Source organism: Notolabrus celidotus, chromosome 4 (assembly GCF_009762535.1).
Source record: "Notolabrus celidotus isolate fNotCel1 chromosome 4, fNotCel1.pri, whole genome shotgun sequence".
Lineage (NCBI taxonomy): Eukaryota > Metazoa > Chordata > Actinopteri > Labriformes > Labridae > Notolabrus > Notolabrus celidotus.
Window position 1 is genome coordinate 37,524,878 of NC_048275.1, and position 17,521 is coordinate 37,542,398.

The 17,521-nt window shown below is 43.2% G+C and overlaps 1 protein-coding gene across 2 annotated transcripts in view; it reads left to right on the plus strand.

Moving 5' to 3' along the window:
* Window positions 1-17,521, plus strand: part of hspa12a (heat shock protein 12A) — a 102,496-nt gene that overhangs the window by 13,275 nt on the left and 71,700 nt on the right. For both annotated transcript variants that reach the window (XM_034682440.1, XM_034682441.1), the window contains exon 2: window positions 15,891-15,967. In XM_034682440.1, coding sequence (XP_034538331.1) covers window positions 15,891-15,967 — 77 coding nt within the window. The remainder of the gene's footprint in view (window positions 1-15,890; window positions 15,968-17,521) is intronic.

Genomic DNA, 17,521 nt, shown 5'->3' on the forward strand with positions numbered 1-17,521 from the left:
AGTTTGAGTCAGGGATTGGATCATTTTCAGACATACAGTATTTACAGGATTCAAGTTTCAACTGCTCAAGAACATCAAAACAGTCTGAGATACACTGTCTCCTTCCGTCACTGCTAACATTTTGGTAAAGTAAATTATAATAAATGGACGTAGTATCCATGACGTCACCCATCTGTTTCTGAAGCGCTGTTTTGAAGCTGACCATCAGCGGGTGCCATATTGGAAATGCTGAACTCAACATAACTTCTGTGGAGCTAGTGTGAGGTAAAGAGGCGGGCCTTTAGCCTCCTCGCTAACAGCTTAAATGTGCCCGCCTGTCAATCAAGTCAGCCATGTCCTTATTTGGGCAAGTTGAATATCTTTAAAAAATACAGTTATACAAAATCCCCCTGTACAGTGTGTGCTGATAGAGAAATGAGCTCTTCAAACCTAAACCGTCTTTTGAACCAGGCTGTAAACATGTTTGTTTCTGCTGTAAAGGTCGTCTTCTTTGAATGGGTGTGTATGTGGTTTCTGCAGCCAGCATCTAGTGGACGCTCCGTGAACTGCAGTTATTTGCACGTCTGCATTGGCTCCATATGTTAAGACCGGAGCTTGCTGCTTGGTTAGCACCAGCTGTTATTGATATTTGTATTATCGTAGGCCTGAAATGTTGGTCATAGGTTGTGTCTGAGCTGTAGCTACAGTCGCTACCAGCTGCCATGATGCTATAATACTCTGCTACCTGGATGTAAACAGGCACAGAGGTCAGACGGCCTATCACAGCGTGGTTTGACATATTTTGATTTAGAGATGAAGTCGTGTGCAGGCTGTGTCTGCTTAACTCCACCAGAGCAGTGAGTATCCAGCACAGGTGTGTAGATGTTAAAGTTCAAGGAGGACTGAAGGCTGATGGTGCTAGCTCTGCTAATGTTAGCCACATCCTGTGCTAGGGATGTAAGGAGACACTCAACCCAGATTCGAATCCTGATGGTTGGTTCACGATACGATTCACTCACGATTCTCTAACGATTTTCAAGAAAACTGGATTGAACTCAAAATTTAAATAACTATAATTTTATTTCAATTCTCAGATATGAACAGTTGCAATATATATTTGTTCTCTTATATTTCTTTGTAAAGAAAGTTTTTCATGTTTAAGGTGTGTTGTAACTCAAATTAAACCACTGCACACGTAAAATGACCGTACAAAAATACCTGGTTGGAAAATCTCAGAACAATTATAGAGAAATGGAAAATGAACAATTCCCAAATGAAGGTATGAAATATTAAAACAAATAAGGTCAATCTCTTTGAATTAGGGATGTAAATTTAAGTATTCTCCTTGATCGATCTTTGGAAATGTTAACGATCAATTATCATTTAATCATTAAAAAAACGTTTTCTTAACGTCAGCTCGCCTGAATTTAAATTTCCGTTGGACTGAGCAGGAAATGAGCCGCTGCAGAACGTCCGTAAGCAGAACATTGTTTGTGTTTGGTGTCTCGGCTCAGACATGATCGCTCCTTACAGATTTGTTTTACGTACAGAAAATACAGGAGTGATGAGATAAAATCTTACACTCTTGGTCAGAGCCTGCAGGTGGATGCCTGGAGGTGGTGCAGGGCAGCTGTGACAATGACAGCCGAGGCAGAGACCAGAATCTGTCCGCTTTAATAGACAACTAAAATGTGTTTCATGCATTAAATGTGAAATCAGTGTAGCTCAAAATTAGCTCGCAGGCATTGCTCCATTTTTTTTTTACCTCGGCCTGTAATCAGGTACAGAAATAACAGTGTGTTTAAGACAGACTAATAAAAGGCAAACGTTCGACCCTTATGGACCTTCATCATGCAAACGTTCATCATGACAGAGACAGAAGTAGTCTGTGATATGGACACTTAGTGTTTTCCAATCAATACCTGTTTAAAGGTCAATGAACTGCTCTAAGGAAGCATGTCTTCTGACCTTTCAAAGCACTTCACCGTGAAAATCCACAGTCATCTCACAGACACTTTCATTCACAGGCTAATGAGGGTCAGAGTGTAGATCACTTTAGACCATCAGATCCTTTCAGAGTGATTATTGTGATCAGAGAGCGGCACAGTTTGAGGCGGAGTTACAGTGAAACACTGTGTTGATATTAGTCCTGGTGTTTCAGAGGAAATAGATGAGTGTTTGAGTTTCAGAGTGACCTTCACAGAGCGGAGGTCAATCAGTCATCTCCAGATTGGTGTGCCGTGGTCTGCAGTGCATCCTTTACCTGAAGCCTGACTCAGTGCACCCTGACTGCAGTCTGTCCAGTGATACGCTGTTGTGGGGTCAGTACAAAAGATGTGAAGACAGCACTGTTGATGACTCGCAATATGAAACGTACTCCTGTTACCTCGTGTTCAAATAGTGTATTGACCAATCCGAGTCTGTGTTTGAAACTTCAGCCAAGCAACATGTAGATTCCATAATCTGTGTTTAGCATCATAATGTACTTTAAAGTATTGACTTGAGTTTCTTTCCATTTCTACGTTTTTTATTTTGCATCTTAACCATAGACTGTATAGAATATAGACATAGTATCCGTGACATCACCCATCTGTTTCTGAAGAGCTGTTTTGAGACCAATCGCTGGCGGCAGCCATATTGCTTCTGTTGAGCCAGTGTGACGTAACGAGGCAGAGTTTGAGTCTCCTAGCCAACAGCTGCAGCTTTCCCGCAGGCAGCTGTGCCTTTCATTGGAAGACTAGTAATCTCAATATCTCTGAAATTGCCACGTTAGAAAAAAATTCACCCCCCTCACAGTGAGAGGACATCAAGAAATGAGCTATCCAGACTACACTTGTGTTTTGAACCAGGCTGTAAACATGTTTATTTCTGCTGTAAAGATCGTCTTTTTCCGATTCATGTGTATGTGACTTCAGGTACTTACAGAGCCAGCCTCAAGTGGATCTTCGATGAACTGCAGCTTTTAACACTTCTGCATTGGACTCATGTTTTCAGACCGGAGGTTGCCACTTGATCTTAACACAGATTTCACCTGAACTCATGTCAGAAGACAAACAGCTCTCAGCCAGCAGCTCTTCATGGAGCCGATCTGTTACTTTTATTATTTAATGTCTTACATCAGACTTACACCAGATCCATGTTCGCCCCCGTCTCCGATCCGCTGTGGTCCAGCTCCGTGCTCTCTAGTCCGTCAACACCCACCGGTTGTGCTTTCTGAATGCAGCACAGAGCAGGACCTCCTGACAGCTGGAGTCATGTGACCGAGGTTTTCCCGTGGCAATTACTGAATCAAGGATTCTCCTCCTCCTCCTCTCCTCATCCATGTTGTCTTTCTGGTCCTCTGAAAGCCTCTGACCTGTTGACTCCAGGCCTGGCTCCGCTCATCATGACGGTTTGTTGTTGTAGTTAAGTGAAATATGATCTGGTGATAACACAGAGTGTTTTATTCTGAAAATTAACCGGATGTTTTCATTTTGTTTTGGTGAAACCTGACTTCCTGTCCCGCTCCATCTGCTCTGTTGAGATTGATGCGTCATGCTCCAGCATCCGCCAGAAATAGAAGTCATGTGTATCTGATCCAGAGGACTCTGACCTGCCGGATCAGAGACGCAGCCAGAACGCAATGGAGCGGATCCAGTGGAAGTTAACACATTGACTAGAATAGAAATCTATCAGGTCCAGTGCTGTGACGGATCAGAGACGGACTGGACACGGATCAAGTAGAAATTGGCCGTCACATGGTCAAGGCCAAACACTACACATCTTTACATCTTTAATTGTAACTTTGAAAGAAGCTGCAAAGACAGTTTATGCTAAAGAAGGGCTGGGACTTCATTAGAGGTGATTGAGATGATCTTCCCCTCCCTCCATGTCTCTGGACTTTAGGCTGAAATTGGAGCATAGAAACCCCATGCACAAGGAGAACATGAAACTACAGGACTTAGAGGATTCTCCTGCTTGTCTCCAGCTTATAGTTTTCTGTTCCTCATTTACAGAAACCTCTCTAAATATAAGTATTTGATGTCTGAAAACCGGTCACATCAAACTCCATATAAACCCTGTTGATCCAGATGTGTGTTGAACAGATTACTACAGACAATGACGTGTTAACATGCTTTTCAGCACAATACAGATCTATTTTTGGTCTTGGGCCTGCTCAGCAGAAGGGCCGTCACTTATCAGGTCCTGTTTGAGCAGATCTGTGGACATTATCAGCCTCTGCATTACAGACAGGCAGGAAGGAAAGCCATTGTTCAGCCCAGATTTTAAAAGCATTTCCTCAGTGTGACCGAAAAGCTCTGCCCTCTGCAGGAACTCGCTCTGTCTCTCCGTCAGACAGCTCTGCTCGTGTTTATAAAAAGTCTTTGTTTCTTTGTAGTGAGGAACAATGAACCACTCGGGTCTTTACACATCTGTTTCACTAAAGTCACGCCCTATACGGCCACGTTTGAAGCACTTATTATATTTAACAGGCATTTAGAGGCAGTCAAAGGATTGATGTTTCCTGGCTTGGAGTTTGGGTGGACTCGGCTGGATACTTTGAACTTGCCCTTAGTCTGCATATCAGCCATTGTCATTAACAGTAGCTCTCTCTACACACATCTGCACTCCTGAAAAGTCCTAACATTACTCGGTGAGCTCATACTGAACTGTTTTATCTTTTTCCTGCTGGCCTCAGTAAAATGTCCGCAGGAAGTTCGGGTGAGCTGAGGTGAGAATGCAGCAGGTAATAGTCTGGAAAATTCCTGGCGTGCATGTTGGCGGGGCGATGATGTCATTTCTGTGTGTTACACTCTTTACTGCTTGCCTCAGCAGGCTGTTACTTTTTCTACCGTGGTGTTTGTTTTCTTTTGAACTTGAACTGTATTGACAGACAGCGTTACCATCCATCAGTCAATCAATCAGACTTTGTATCATTTGTAAAGCACTTTCATACAATAATACTAGAAATACACAAAAACGATACAGTCTAATAAAGTAAAGAAATAATAAAAATTCCAGAATAAATAAATAAAATAGATACAAATAAAAAAATAAAGTGAATAAATATTTACAGTTGTGCTCACACGTTTACTTACCCTGGCAGAATTTATGGTTTCTTGGGTAGTTTCTGTTGTCTTTATGAAACACAGTTGTTTGATAATTTTGCTTCACCCAACCACTAACCATGAGTGAAAAAAAACCTTTTCTCCTATCATTCATATTCTAAACTTTTCAGCACAACTGTATATGTGTCTATGATCATTTAAAATAATAAAGTATATGACTTAAAATGTGACCAAAATTTGAACTAGATAATAAACAAATAAAGTAAGATAGAATAAGACTCAACTAAAGTGAGACTTAAAAGGTAGCCATAGAGTTTGCTTTTAAAAATGTTGATACTATGTGCAGCCCTCTGATCTTCAGGTAGGCTGTTCCACAGACAAGGGCCATAATGATCCATCCATCCATCCATCCATCCATCCATCCATCCATCCATCCATCCATCCATCCATCCAGACAGACAGACAGACAGACAGACAGACAGACAGGCAGACAGGCAGACAGGCAGGCAGAGTTATTTCTTAGAATATTGAAAAGATAAAAATATGAGGTCATGTTTTAATAATGCAGATAAATATTCAGATACATTTTCCCTCTGAGTCAGCAGCTTCTCAAGATCATTGACCCACATGTCCCCACCAAGCGGCAAACTCCGGTCTCAAACGATGAAGCCAATGCGGAAGTGATATAAACTGCAGTACATTGAGAATCCTCTTGAGGCTGGCTGCAGAAACACCGGAAACTACATAGATATGAATGGGAAAAAGACGATCTTTGCAGCATTAATAAACATGTTTACAGCCTGGTTCAAAAAACGGCTTGGCCATATGAAGCTAATCTCTCTAATGGCACACACTGTACGGGGGTGAATTTTTTTCTATCGTGACGGTTAAGAAGATATTAGGATTACGAGTTTTGCCCAAATAAGGACATGACTGACGTGACTCCCGGTCGGGAACACACAGCCATTGGCTAAGAGACTCACACTACGTCACACTCTGCCTAGTTGAGTTCCGCATTACCAATATGGCTGCTGCCGTCGATTTGCTTCAAAACAGCTCTCAGGAACAGATGGGTGACGTCACGGATACTACGTCCATATTTTATACAGTCTATGGTCCCCACCAAGCGGCAACCTCCGGTCTCAAAAAATGAAACCCACGCGGAAGTGTTATAAACTGCAGTTCATCGAGCATCCACTAGAGGCTGGCTGCAGAAACACCAGAAACCACATACACACCTATTCAAAGAGACGATCTTTACAGCAGAAATAAACATGTTTACAGCCTGGTTCAAAAAACGGCTTTGCTCAACGTAGCTAATTCCTCTATCGGCACACTGTACAGGGGGTGATTCTTTTTTCCGAACATGACGGTTCAGAAGATATTAAGATTACGAGTTTTTGCCCAAATAAGGACATAACTGACTTGACTGAGAGGCGGGGAACACATAGCTGTTGGCTAGGAGGCTCAAAGCCCGCCTCTTTACCTCACACTAAGTCAGGTTGAGTTCAGCATTTCCAATATGGCTCCCTCCGACGATTGGCTTCAAAACAGCGCATCAGAAACAGATCGATGACATCACGAATACTACATCCATTATAGTCTGTTTGATAACTGGTAAAAATGTCCTCACAGGAGCTTTAAGTTTTGAATAAATATGTTTCATAAGCACACCAGACTTTTTATGTTTAAATCTGCAAGTGTGAGGTTACATGTGTCTGCTTGAAAAGAAGTTGCCATTATGAACCTGCCAGCTCTCATAAAATCAAACACCCACCTGTACAGAAGCTTGATCCAGCATGTGACGGCTGTGAGGAGTGTGAAGGTGTGGTATGCTGGTAATAGGGATGGGCATTTCAAGCCAAAATACTATTCGATAATCACTGGCATCTATTCGATGATTATTTGAATAATCAACCTCCCACACAAACACAAACACACACACACACACACACACACACACACACACACACACACACACACACACACACACACACACACACACACACACACACACACACAGACCTGTTCCATTAACAGCCCATTTGTGTGGCAGTCTTGTTAACCAGCAGCAGGACGAGGTGCTGCTAGTAGCGGGCACTGACAGCGTCCGTCTCCATCTTTATGTCTGTGTTTCTGTGACGCGACGCGGCGTGGTGTGTGTGTTTACATTTTACAGCCATGCTCAGTCTCTGGAAATATGTGTGTAGTAGTGTGTGTGAAACGGTGAAAATCACAGCGACTGTCACAAATGATTTCTTCTTCTTTTTCTATTAAATGCAGTTAGCATTCCTCTTCTTCAGAAGCTCTGTAGACACCGTCTGGCGGGAATACAGTATTACAACCAGGCACCGGTAAAAACAATGAAAAATTGTACTTTTAAAATGAGAAAATATTCAAAGTAACTCTTTGATTTTTACTAAGAGAACCAATATTTGAATATTCAATAATTATTGCCCATCCCTAGTTGGTAAAACAGTATAATTCAGTGTTATGGTCTATGATGAGTACTTGGACAGAGTGTGGTTCTGCATGTGTGTGTAGTGGTTGCAGCTGTCGTCAGGCTGTTCCTCTGCACTGTGTGTCTGGGCTGATGGCCAAGTGGATGCAGTGAGCCGGGCAGAGAGCAGAGTGTGGAGGGGGGTCGGTCTCTCTCTGCGTGGCATGAATGAATGAGACCTCAGATTGGAAGAAGAAAAAGCACATTCTCTGCCCAAACTCATTTTGCCGTCGCCTTCATGAATGTGTCTCTTTGATAGTCTGTTTTTTGTGTTTGTGCCTCTCAGTTTGCCGCAGTGGATTTAATGAGGCTCCTCTGCTGCCATTGAAGGTAACAGTTGGTGCTTTGCTTTGAGGCTGTCTCCCTGTTTCATCCCAGTCTGTCAGTCAACGCCACTGTCTGCCCAAACAGGCGGCCATTGTCCACCAAAACCTCCCAAGACTCACTGCGGCTTCATTCACAAGTTCATTAGCATGCTATGTCTTAAATGTTTGAACTGGATACAGTGTGCAGACTGAATTCAATCATAGCTGAACTTTCTGGGTGTCAGGCCTGAGGGAGAATGAGGCCGGCTTGTTGTGCGTCTTTTTGAACAGAGGTTGTGTTTGCAGGATGAGAGGACAAGATGCAAAAGGTCATTGGATAATGTGTGCATAATTTACAAAACAACGTTTTTATGCAGGCGGAATAATGGATTGAAAAAGTCCTTTTCAACAGACGCTGTGTTCAGTGGAATAAGGGCGTGCCCAAAGAGCTCTTCAGTCAAAGGAGTAGATAATCCTGCTGTCTAAAGTAGAACGAGCATCGTTTCATCTCCATTAAAGGGAGGAAACGTGCATTTCCATCAAGAGTTCCGGGGTCTTTTAGCCCCCAGAACTACTTTACACTACAAGGTTCCTGTGCCCCCATTGATGTCTGCGTTTCGACCGCGGGCTGAAGTCCCGGGTAGATTGTGCAAATCAGGCCAGTGATGTATGGAGAAATAAAAAAGTAAATGCACTACACCACCAGACCAGTAGAGGGCAGTAAAACAAAGAGGAATGCCATTCATCACAGATGACACCATAGAAGCAGACGGACAGGCAGGTATCATTATGAGCAACACAACAGTTAGCCTGTTAGCATGAAGAGACTCAGCTGGTCTGTTTTAGATGGTGCTATATTTCATCACAGATGGATTCACTGAATCAACACGTGAGAGGAGATAAGCGCGAGTAGCAAAGATGTTTCAACACGCCTTTAAAATCCTTTTGAACTCAAAAAGCCGTGGCAGAGATCGGCCGCTGTTTTGGTTTAAACAGCGACCCTGTTAACTGGAGACTTTCAGCCGGATGCATCCCTCATAAACGTCTTTAGACCATCATTAAATATCTGATGAGGATATTTTGAAATCTTAATAAAAACTAAACTAGTTTGCATTCCCAGGAACTCCTTCTGTGTTTCTACAGCTGTGTAAACTCCACAAACACTGACACGTTCAGCTGAAGGTCTCCAGTTTACAGGGTCACTTTTAAAACCGGAACACCTGGAGAGACGCATTCACGGTGGGCTGAGAGAAGACTACTGTTACAAGCTGCTAAATCAAGAGAATCACAGCTTCTTCTTTTGAAAAGTACACACACATACAAAAAAGATAGGACAAATAAAAACTAATGAAAGAAAGAGAAATCAAGTGAATCACAGATGTGTGTGATGTTATTGTGGACGGAGGGAGGAATAAAAACACTGTGGTTAATCTACCAATCAGACACGTTCAGTATTGCAGGCCCTGCCCCCCGAAAGTCCCGGGACCTTTGAAAAGTACTATCCCCCTAGCAGGGGCTTTTTAGGTGGGTGATTAACTACCCCTGAACTAAATTTAGATCCTGGGTCCACCGGTCAAAACGCATGTAGTTCAAGGGTAAAGTTGCTCCGGTTGAAAAACGCCTTAAGAGTGTGATTTTAAAAAGGTTTGAGCACTACAGGATGCTCCCTCAGCTCCTCTTTCTGGATCAAGTACCCCGTACTTCTCTGTGTTATAGCATCAGGGCATGCTCTGACTTGGCTGCTCTTTAAATCAGGCAGTGACGTCGAAGTGACCACAGGAAGCAGAAAAGACGTCAGAGGATCAACATTTGAGCCCAAAGTTGTACCTGAGTTTTGCAGAAGTACCTGATTATTGTAGTATCTGTCTTTGGTGTCTCAGTGAGTCCTCGGGGGAACAGATGGAATGTGTGGCAACAGGAAGTCCCTGCTCCTGCTGCGAGGAGAGAAAATAAGAGTCTGTACATCCTTTCAGCTGCAGTCAGGACTGCAGTGTCAACACGAGTGCAGCCGGCCGCTCAGAGAGAGTTTCCTGCTCCACATTGTTGTTCTTCACCCACAGGAGCATGCTGTCCTGATCTGTGCTGTGGAAGCTTTGTTAAACACTGGTGTTGTAACAGGACAAACTGTAACATGCAGGGAATTAGATTATTCTGTGAAAATCTCACAATAGCCCCCGATCTCTGGAATAGGTTACCACTTCAGATATGATCCCCACTGTTGAATGTTTTAAATCATTATTGAAGACATACTAACATGCCGAAAACATCGGATCCATCCCACCGGTCTGTTGTCTTTGTATAAAGACGAGGACATGCTCTGTGTAATGTTCTTTGTTGGGGGTTGTTGTGTATTTATTGGTTCCCCTAAAAGAAGAGCTCTTGGAGATCTGGTGCACAGCTGCAGCCCTCAGCTGATCATCTCCATCACCTTCAGTCTGCTGATTCACTGAAACATGCTTTACACTGAAAACTCCTCCCTGATAGCTGAATGTAATATGAGACCACATGATGTTTGTTGATGTTTGTTCAACATGATAGAATATTGTAAACAAAAGTGCATGCTTGAGTAAGTTCCTAATGATCTATTAATCGACATTTGATTTATTGACAACATCCCTACTCCACAATGTTTATTCACTTTATAGTACACAACCGTTTCTCTATGTGCATGGTTTTGCACTCTGTCAGCTCTTCTGTTCATTCGGGATGGTATGATTTTCGAATATTCGAATATTTTTTCACTTTGTAAAAATTGAAGAGTTACTTCGAATATTTTCTCATTTTACAATTGTTCAGTGCGCCGTTGGACTAGCGGTTTAAGTGTGCGCCCCATGTACTGAGACTGTAGTCCTTGTTGCAGCAACCATTTGCTGCATGTGTTCCCCTGCTCTCTCAGCTCCCCTCATTTCCTGTCTATCTTCAGCTGTCCTATCATAAAGGCACAAAAGCCCCCCCCCCCAAAAAAAGAGTACAGTTTTTCACTATTTTTACTGGTGCCTGGTTGTAATACAGTATTCCATCCAGACGGTGGCTACTAACCGCATCAAGCTACAGAAGAAGAATTTTCTCCATTTCTGAAACTCACACTACTGTTTGCTAACCGCATTTCAGTCAACATGACAACTCATGTTTACTTATGATAAAGTTTATTGCAGCATACAGTATTGTGTTTGGCGTCTGGGCTCTGAACCTCATTACTCCTCATAGATTATTTAAATGCAGACATTTAGGAGCAATGAGATAGGACTAACTCCCCTCGGAGCCCGCAGGTGGATGCCGGGGAGGAGGTGGGTACGAAGTTTGCACACAGCTCTGAGCAGGACAGCAGGAGCACTTGCAAAGCACAGGCAGAGACAGAGACGGGGAGACTTGCAGCTTAAATAGACTGCCAAATGAGGATGTAGAGATCAGCTGATTGGGAGGATGATGACGTGTCAGTATGACTGAGCGCAGCTTGAGTTGTCTGCCTGAACTAGCTTGCAGGCAGCGCTCCATTACGTAACAGAAGAAGAAGAATGCTAACTACATTAAATCGCAAAAGAAGAAGAAAACATTAGGGACAGTCGCTGTGATTTTCTCCATTTCTGAATCTCACACTACTACACATGTATTTCTAGAAACTGAGCATGACTGTAACATGTAAACACACACGCCACGTCACGTCACAGAAACACAGACATAAAGATGGAGACTAGGGATGTACATTTTAAGTATTTTCCGTGATCGATTTTTGGAAATGTTAACGATCAATTAGTGATTAATTGATTTAAAAAAAAACATTATTATTCTTACATCAAAAACAATGCCAAATACATTGTTTTACCCCTAAATTGTATTTTCTACATCAACAAAATGCAAATAACTGACGGGATTGAATACGGGTACATGTTTGACACGCAGAATATCAACGATCAGGCTCATAGAAATATTCTCAGCGGACATAATCTTATAAAGTGAAGCCTGAGACTACAAACAGAACAGTACTTCAGACTCACAGTGTCCAGTTTTCTGTCTACTCGTTCTTATTGAGAAAAATAATCATGTGTATTCGGTCAGGTGTCAGCCGGGAGCGCAACCGGGTCATAATCAGTCCCGCTGGAGAAAAGCTCAGACGGCTCTGATGTTGCTGCTCTGTAAACGTAGCGTACCAGAATTTCCCACCAGTCTGTTGCCTTCGTATCCAAAGGTGGGAAATATCCTGTTTAAAGTTGTGAACCTTCGTGTCCGTGTTGTTGGCAGCAGTTTTGTATTGATCCTCTTTTAAAAAGCGCACGTGGAGACCTGACGCACAGCCGCAGCCGCCAGCTGAGCGACTCCGCTGTGCGCAACACCTTTAACAGCTGATTCACAACGAAACATGCTTTAAACTTAAAACACCTCCATGATAGATGAGTGTAATATGAGACCACATGATGTTTGTTCCACGGGACGGAAAATTGATAACAAAAATGTGTGTTTCAAGTCATTTCTTAACAATCAATTAATCGATAATCGATTACTTGTGGTCATCCCTAATGGAGACAGACGCTGACAGTGCCCGCTACTGGCAGCACCTCGTCCTGCTGCTGGGTAACGAGACTACCACACAAACGGGACATTAATGGGACAGGTGTGTGTGTGTGTGTCGGTTGGGGGTGATTATTCGAATAATCGTTGGAATAGATGCCAATGATTATCAAATAGTATTGTGGTTTGAAATGCCCATCCCCACTGTATATCAATGTCTCTTCACTACGGCTGGCTGGAAAAGGTGTTTTTAATACTGGAGGTTGCTCACGCTGCTGTTTGCTAATTCTAACATCGTTGCACAGTTTTGGGGTGTTATCAGGTGGAACTTGTCTTGCAGTCGTTGTGCACGATCTCTCTTCTACAAACTGTACGGACGGACTTAATTTGAAGTCCACATGACCTGATTCTCGAGTCTGTAAATGACTGCTCCAGTCGTTTTCCTGAGAAGAAGCTGAGAACAGTTTGCAGAAATAATACAGCAAACCAGAACACAACTTTGAAACAAGTCCATCAGCTGGTTCTCCTGAGTCAGTGTGTTTACATGATGTTAAAGAAATCAATGTGCTGCTTTAGTCTGATTCACTAACTGGATTTAAAAATACTTACACACACGTTAGTCTGACTGAACTCTCACCAGGTGGACTCTCTCAAAGTGGGACCAACACACTGAGATAATGTGATCGATGGTTCCTGTTGTGTAAAGTAAAAGTTGTATTAAAGTGTTGAAGTTTCTGTTAAACAGCCGCATTAATAGAAGAACAGAAGAAGAAGCTCTTTAGAGAAATGCCTCCTCACATGGAGGTAAACACACGGAGCACAATAACAAAGCACACTCTGCCAAACTGCAGAAATACTGCACTTGTTTACTGCTGCAGCGATCTCTTGATTCCTCTAATGGTGATTTGATTTTTCTGGCCTTTGTTGGAAATAAAAAGTCCAGGTTGTGAAGGTGATTTTGGGAGTGGGCTGGGGGGCTGCAGAGAGACGGTGGGATGGTGGCGAGATGGAGTGTAGCCACAGGTGGTCCGTAATTCTGCACCGTAATTGCCTGGCAAAGTGTATTATGGGTCTTCAGACCACTCATCCACTCTGTAGGGGTGGACAAGAGAAAAGGGTGAGCGAGGCGGAAAAAGAGGATGGATGACATGATGTCCCGCCGTGAGACGATTCTGCCAGACACTTAAAATACATCGAGGGAGTATTATTATTGTGTGCATTCAAAGAACACTTTCTGTGAAGGCTATTAAGCCACACTAATGAAAATGATGGTGGTAAATGGAGAGACAATCTCCAATTCAATGAAATGTCATTGTGTTTTAAAGACAGGTGCCTCGGAGGCTTTCTGAATGGAGGAGTCATGTCTTCTCTGCGCTCTGTTTCAAGCTTCCCTCCTGAGCGAGCCGTGAAGCTCCGTGTTAGGTTACTGAGAATAAAACGCCTGAAGGGAACCTCTGTGAGGCGCCGTACAACACGAGGCTCAGGTGATCGCCCTGTTCTGTAGGATTAAGGTGACACCAGATCACAGGGAGGGAGGGGAGGGATATAAAACCTATATGCTCACCTTTCTCTCCTCACTCTGGGGCTGAATCACTAAATCAACTCACTGATAAGAAAACAGAAAGCTGAGCTGCAGATGTTCTTTTTTTTAAAGTCTTTATTTGATAGGACAGCTGAGGAGAGAGGACATGTGGAGCAGAGAGACGGGAAGACGTGCAGCAAATGGTTAAGGTTTGGAGTTGAACCACTGACCTCTGCAACGAGGACTACAGCCTCTGTATATGTGGTTCACTTAGACCGCTAGGCCACCTGCGCCCTGACCTGCAGCTTTTTATGATGGATTTATAGTCAAACAGAGAAGAACCACATGAAGTTACCATAGACTGTATAATAAATGGACGTAGTATCCACGCCATCACCCATCTGTTTCTGAAGTTCAGTTTTGAGGCCAATCGTTGGCGGCAGCCATATTGGAAATGTTGAACTCAACATAACTGCTGTAGAGCTAATGTGAGGTAAAGAGGCGGGCTTTGAGCCTCCTAGCCAACAGCTACAGTGTTCCCGCCTGTCAATCAAGTCAGCTGTGCCTCTCATTATGGAAAACTCGTAAACTTAATGTCTTCAAAACCGCTGCGTTATGTGTGCTGATTGAGAAATGAGCTATCCAGACTACACTCGTTTTTTGAAGCAGGCAGTAAACATGTTTATTTCTGCTGTAAAGATCGTCTTCTTAGAATTTGTGTACGTGTTTTCCGGTACATTCGGAGCCAGCCTCAAGTGGACACTCGAAGAAATGCTGTTTGTAACACTTCTGCATTGGCTTCATATTTTTAGGCTGGATGTTGCGCTTGAAAGTTACTCAGACTTAAGTCATTTGATCTCAGGTTGTACATGGTGAGTCTGTGTTCAGATATGAGGGGAATCTCTTCCTCTGAACTTTCATTGGCCGTCCACTGACTCCAGGTCAATGACCTCTGACCCCTGCCAGTGGAGGCAGTGAGAGGCTTACAGCCAAAATCCGCCAGATGCTTGTCCGGTCCGTCTCTGATCCATCACAGCTCCAGATCTGATAGGTTTCTATTCTGGTCAATGTGTTAACTTCCACTGGATCCACTCCGTTGCATTCCAGTTGCGTCTTTGATCCGGCAGGTTGGAGTCCTCCGGATCAGACACACAAGACTTCTATTTTTTCCAGATGTCGGAGCACAACGCATCAATCTCAACAGAGCAGATGGAGCGGGACAGGAAGTCAGGTTTCACCAAAACAAAATGAAAACATCCGGTTAATTTTCAGAATAAAACACTCTGTGTTATCACCAGATCGTATTTCACTTAACTACAACAACAAACCAAAGTCATGATGAGCGGAGCCAGGCCTGGAGTCAACAGGTCAGAGGTTTTTCAGAGGACCAGAAAGACAACATGGATGAGGAGAGGAGGAGGAGAATCCTTGATTCAGTGATTACCACGGGAAAACCTCGGTCACATGACTCCAGCTGTCCGGAGGTCCTGCTCCGTGCTGTGTTCTGAAAATGCGAGAGAGCACGGAGCCGGACCGCAGCAGATCAGAGATGGACTGGACATAGATCTGTTAGGTCTGGTGCTCAGCTTCACTTGTGCTGTGTTGAATGTTGCATGATGTTTTTGTGAATTATAAATGAGAGTCTGCTTAAAGGATTTAAAATTTAAAAACAGGATCTAAAGCATGGGACACCAGCTGGTAAATACAGATTTGTAACTGCTCAGTGTCTTCTTAACCACTCACAAAGACACATGCTTCCTTTAAACAAAGTGGATCCCTAATTGCCGGCTTAAAATCTGCTTTTTAAAACTCACACTGCGCCCTGCAACAATCCCCCGGGCTGTCAGCGCTCTGCAGACTCCTTGGAGCTCCTCATCGTGGCGGTGTGGGTCAATTTGGTGTTTTTGCTTTTTGACAGATGATTCAGGCTTTACTGCGTGTTTATAGTCTTTCTTCAGACCAGTACAGCTGGTAGTACAGCTAAAGCTCTCCTGTGATCCTGACGTAGTCCTCTTTCTCTTGCTCCACAGATGCGATGGCCAACCCATCCCCAGCCAAGAGTATGGGCGACCCTGGAATCACCCCGCTGTCTCCCTCACACATCCAGGTAACTCTCCTCTCCTCTCCTCTCCTCTCCTCTCCTCTCCTCTCCTCTCCTCTCAGACGTCAGTAACATCTGTGTCTTGTAGTCCAGTTATATTTGATCCACACAGCAGCAGCTCTCTCTGCTCTGTCCTTCTGGTGCAAACAAACAGTCTGCTCTTCCTCACTCATGAGTCTTCACACATAACGATGTTAGAGGAGCAGATATGATCAATGTAGCAACAAACAGGGAGGTATCCACCCTGCAGCCCTGTGTGTAGCAGAATGAACTAAAACAAGATGACGACAGTGTGAGGAAGTAGATTCTTACTGATGAAGAGGGGGGGTTGAGGAAGGGGCTGAGATAGGATCCCAGTGTGTCAGTGTGCAAGTTCCCCCAGCAGTCTTAGCCTATGACAGCATAACTAAGAGCTGGTCCAAGCCTGATCCAGCTCTAACTATAAGCTTTATCAAAAAGGAAAGTTTGAAGCTCTTAAAAGTAGAGAGGGTGTCTGCCTCCTGGACCCTGACTGTTAGATGATTCCAAAGGAGAGGTGCCCGAGTAAACCGCATCCTAAATTAGAAATCACATTCAAGGCTGCGTTTGAACTTACACAGAGCTGGTGTAACCCAGCGCTGAACCTGTTTTGAAACGTCTAACTTCCCCTTAGTGCTCTCTGGGTCTCTGGATGCAGAAAGAAGGGGAACTAGAGGCGGGGGATAAATTAGGAGCAATGCCACAGCTCCACAAGAGGAGGAGGATGTTCTTCTAAGCCAGGGGTCGGCAACCCGCGGCTCCACATGCCACTCTTTTAACTCAACTCAACTCAACTCAACTTTATTTATATAGCACCTTTCATACATAGAAACATGTAGCCCAAAGTGCTTCACAGAGTAACAGACTGTAAGAAAACAACAGCAATGGTAGAATTATAGAAGGCATGAAAAAAGAAGAAATACTTAAAAAAGAAAATAAAATCAACACAGTAACATTAATAAAATAAGTAAGAGTGGAAATAAAAGTTAAAAATAAGGTAGAGTTAACGAGATCAGGTGAACACAATAAATAAATAAGATAAATAAATACATGTTAAAACAATGGTTTAGATAATAATGATAAAAATAATAAAAATGATAATAAAATAATAAAATAATAATAAAAATAATAATAATAATGATACTGATAATGCAGTCCAGGGCTAAAATAAATTACTCCACATTAAAAGCTAGATTAAAAAGGTAAGTCTTAAGTTTACTTTTAAAAACACTCAGAGAGCTCGCTGTTCTGATGTCCAGAGGCAGAGAGTTCCACAGCCTAGGGGCATAAAAACAGAAAGCTCTCCGGCCGGTACCTGTGTGGGACACACGAGGAACATTTAAAAGGGAAGCATTCGAGGACCTCAGTGATCGGGCTGGAACATAAAATGACAGGAGATCAGTGATGTATGGAGGAGCAAGGCTGTTAAGAGCTTTAAAAACAAGTAAAAGGACTTTAAAATCAATTCTAAAAGAAACAGGGAGCCAGTGCAGAGTTTTTAAAAGAGGAGTTATGTGGTCAGTTTTCTTTCTCCTCGTTAAA